The sequence below is a fragment of the Mytilus galloprovincialis genome, chromosome 3 (genome assembly GCF_965363235.1).
Source record: "Mytilus galloprovincialis chromosome 3, xbMytGall1.hap1.1, whole genome shotgun sequence".
Lineage (NCBI taxonomy): Eukaryota > Metazoa > Mollusca > Bivalvia > Mytilida > Mytilidae > Mytilus > Mytilus galloprovincialis.
Genome location: NC_134840.1, coordinates 71,159,829 through 71,163,844, shown reverse-complemented (window position 1 = coordinate 71,163,844; position 4,016 = coordinate 71,159,829). Strand labels below are relative to the sequence as shown.

Genomic DNA, 4,016 nt, shown 5'->3' with positions numbered 1-4,016 from the left:
CATGTTACTCGTACTATCAAGTATACATTGAGTACATTCACATTGGTTTGCATTTCACAAATTTTTAGTTAGTATTTCGTTTAAATTAAGACTAAGTCTTGCGCGACGGAGGTTGTACATTTAGGTGAGAGACAAGTTCTAATTAATTTTATGTGTATAGGATTAACAATAGCAATCAATTTACTGGACAATTGATCTGTCAAATTAATTACCAAGACGACAATTTTTAAATAAAACCTAACTATTTAATGATTTCAATACAAATTTATATTAAATCTGTCAAAATTGAAAAAAGTCCGGTTAACCGGTTAACGTTTTTGGTATTCGGTTTTTCGGTCGTTCGACCGATTAACCGGTTAACCGGTTAACCGTTGACAACACTAGTTTTTATCAAATCATTGTCCAGTATCCTGTAATTACTTTCATGTGTGAATTTTTTCTGTGAAAAATAGGTTTAAAGGATACAGAATATCATTTTGGAATACAATTATTATGCGTTTCTTTCTTTTTTTACAGAGAATTCACCGATATTCCATGACATTTATTATTTTTTCTTTCACTTATCATATTATTTATTTTCAAATGAGTGGAGTCAATTGATATTCTTTGTCGAAAGCCTCAATTTAATATTTTTCAATTCTTTGATCAATACATGTATCCATTACGGTGAATTTAGCCGAAGCGTTCACCTGGATATTTTTTTGTGTATTCCTATCAAAATGTATATGTAAAATTCATTAGTAATAGAATTCAACACATTCAAAAACAGTGATTGAACCCTTATGAATGTAAATATATGTTAAGGGGCACTTCAAGTCAAGATTTTATTTCAATTCCCAGTCTTAAAAGGGAAGGATGTAAAGCAAAGTTTAACGATCACTTTTTAATGTTATAACATCTTATTGTATATATATTATATTTAATTCAAGTGGAGATTTATAAAATTATAAATCATTATCATTTGTTCCCAGTGATCCACCCTTTGCCTAAACCTTTCAAGAGGACACTTCCTTGTCGTCAAACAAATTGAAATTTTTAATTAGAGCAAGTGAAAATAGAAAAAGTTTCTTCCGCAAAGTACATATGTTTCCGTGTTAGAATAAAAAATGATGGCTACAAATGACTGTGCTAATTGTCGGGAGTTAAAAGAGATTAAAGCTATTGCAAGACAGGTATTGAAAAAGTACGATGAACTGCTGGAAAAATATAAGCAGAACGAACAGCAGTACGATGAAGTTGTCAAGACACTCAAAGAAAGGGAGGCCATGTTGGATGACATGAAAGGTCTGATCGAACCTGCCGTTTCTGAACATGAACGACTGATGGTAAAATATGACATTGAAGTAAACTGCAGAAATGAGGCTGAAAATATTGCCCGAAAAGTGACCTCACAAAACATTACGTTAAAACGTCAATCGCAGGCTTTACTTTGCCATTTGGAAAAGATTGATATAACACAAATACCAGAAGAAATTCTCGAGGAACCAGAAGAGGAAGAGGAGACCGCAGGGTACAAGGAATATACGGACAAGCTTAACAACACAATCAAAGATCTAGAAGAAAAAGTTTCTTTCTATGTCACCTCTCTCACTACAGCTACAGAGGAGTTGTCTACAGAACGTGAAAACAACTTTCGACTTCAACAGAAAAATGAACATTTAAAACAAAGCCTCAATCAAACTGAGAACACTTTAACGCAGTACCAAAATGCTATGACGGAGTTATCTACAATGTCAGAATCAGCGTATGAAGAATATGAACATTTGAAAAGCAAGTATGAGATCGAAGCTCAACAGAGGACTGAAGCAGAGAATAAAATGCAAAAGATCAAAGCACAAAATGAAGCAATGAAAACACAGAGTACAATTTTAATGTCAAAAGTTGCGAACGACCAACATCTGATTCTTGCTCTTTGTAAAATTGAGGAGTTGGAGGAGGACAAAACCAATTTAGAAAAGGATGTGGGCGATTTAAAAGAACAGATGTCTAATGAAACAAATGAAGAAGCTCTGACACAACTTGAGGAGGAAAGGGATAAACTGTCTGTCGAGATTGAGGATTTGACAAAGAAAGTGTCAAACTATGAACAACTTTATTCTAACCTAGAAAGACAGTATAAAGAGCTGGAAAAGAAACTCGAAGAGGCGTTAAGTCCACCTATACCGCCACCGCCACCTCTGCCACCACCGCCATCGACTTCGACGTCAAAGGGATTCTTAGCAAGAATAAGGGGAAACAAAAAGAAGAAACCGGCACCTGGTCAACAGGCAGGTGTAGATGAAAAGGGGTACGGCAAAGCACTGGAAGAAATGATGAAGAGGATCAACTCTGGAAAGCCAATACTGAAGGAAAATTCGCGCATAATTAAAGAAAAGCCAGAATCAAAAGACGGTGAAAACCCCGGTGCCATGCTAGAGCTACACAGTGTACTCAATCGGTTTAAAAATACGCAAAGAAAAAGTGGAACTTTGTCGTCACGTCCTGTAAATAGTATAGAACCGGAATCAGAACTTGCCAAAGCATTTGTCCTGAAGAAATCCAAAACAAAAAGTGGACCTCTAACGTCAAACCCTGTAAATAGCGTTGAACCTCAATCTGAACTTGCCAAAGCGTTCCGACGAGTTAAATGGGAAGACAGTCAGACGAATGAATAATATACAATGATATTATGAATGCAAATTGCATACAATTTTATTATTTACACACGTTAGTGAAATTTCGAAGTTTTGACCAGAAAGTTTGTTTTTATCTGTTATCTAATAGCAAACTATCATTGTGAACATACTATTGACGGGAATATGTTGCTATCAGGCAAGGATTTGTGATCATATAAGTTATGCTGTCTGTTTTGTTTCGCTTGTAAATGTTCGTTAAATGACTTCTTTCTTAATTTTAGATCACATCATTTCAATAATATTTATTGAAATTAAATGTGTTAAACATAAAACAACGAGAAATTTGAATTGTATCTCCCGGAAATAACAATTGAAATAGTGATAAATGGTAAGATATGATTATTTATATGTTGTTTTAGAGACTGATTCATTTTCTAAACTTGTTTCCAAATCCCATATTTGACTGCTTTGTGAGTTTGTACTATAATATTACTATAATTTTTCAATGAAACATACTGTTTAAATCAATTAAATGAAAGAAAAAAAATATTATAAGTATAGTCTCACATCTTTTTTTATGAATTTGAAATAGAGAATGATAAAATACGATGCTTAATTCATATATTAAAAAAGCATATAGAATTTCCTTTTTTATAGAATGATCAACTTGTTTATATCCTACCAATGGCTTTCATGAAGATATAAAAGTATCTTACATTGTTGTAGCATACAAATAATAGTGGTTTCTGATGGATTTTCATAATGTTGCCAATACTTGTATTTTGGACAAATATACCCGTATCCCCAAAATTAACGTTTGTGTCTCTTTGGTATCTTTCGTCCCTGTTTTTTTAACACACAAAACATATGGATTAGCCAGACTACTTTTCATGGTGGAATAAGAGATAAGGATATTAGAGAGGGAGAACAACAATAGATATGCTGTTAATTTGATGAAAAAAGGATTTAACAATAAAATTAAACATAACGATAAAACAAAATGCTCGAGTACATCAGTCTTCAGAACGTCTGGTAAACAAATGTCAAATTGTTGACTTGGTACAGGAATTTCCCGAAGAAAATGGTTGGTTTAAACTAATTATATAGCTAGCCCCCTACTTATATTTATTGAATAGTTTCGTTGTATTAACATAACTGTGTGAGAAATCCAGACACATATCTGTTGAACGGGACAATAGTTTGGATACATCAGCCAAAATTTGTGTAAAAATATATCATAGATATATAACATACATGACTTGAAATATCAAAATAAACAACAGAACAAACATACACTAAAATGTAACAAAAGAAAAAAAGAAAAAAAAAGAAGTAAAAGATAACGAGATATACTGATAATGTACAAATTATGTTATATTTAAAGGCAACAGTAGTATACCG

General features: G+C 32.8%; 1 protein-coding gene across 1 annotated transcript; it reads left to right on the top strand.

The window, feature by feature from the left end:
• Window positions 1–1,044: 1,044 nt before the first annotated feature.
• Window positions 1,045–3,002, top strand: LOC143068825 (uncharacterized). The gene has a single exon (XM_076243145.1). It carries the CDS (start codon window positions 1,107–1,109, stop codon window positions 2,652–2,654), a length of 1,548 nt encoding a protein of 515 aa, XP_076099260.1. The 5' UTR covers window positions 1,045–1,106; the 3' UTR covers window positions 2,655–3,002.
• The last annotated feature ends 1,014 nt before the right edge of the window (window positions 3,003–4,016 follow it).

Coding starts and splice junctions, on each gene's coding strand:
- LOC143068825 (XM_076243145.1), top strand. CDS start 1,107: ATGATGGCTACAAATGACTGTGCTAATTGTCGGGAGTTAAAAGAGATT.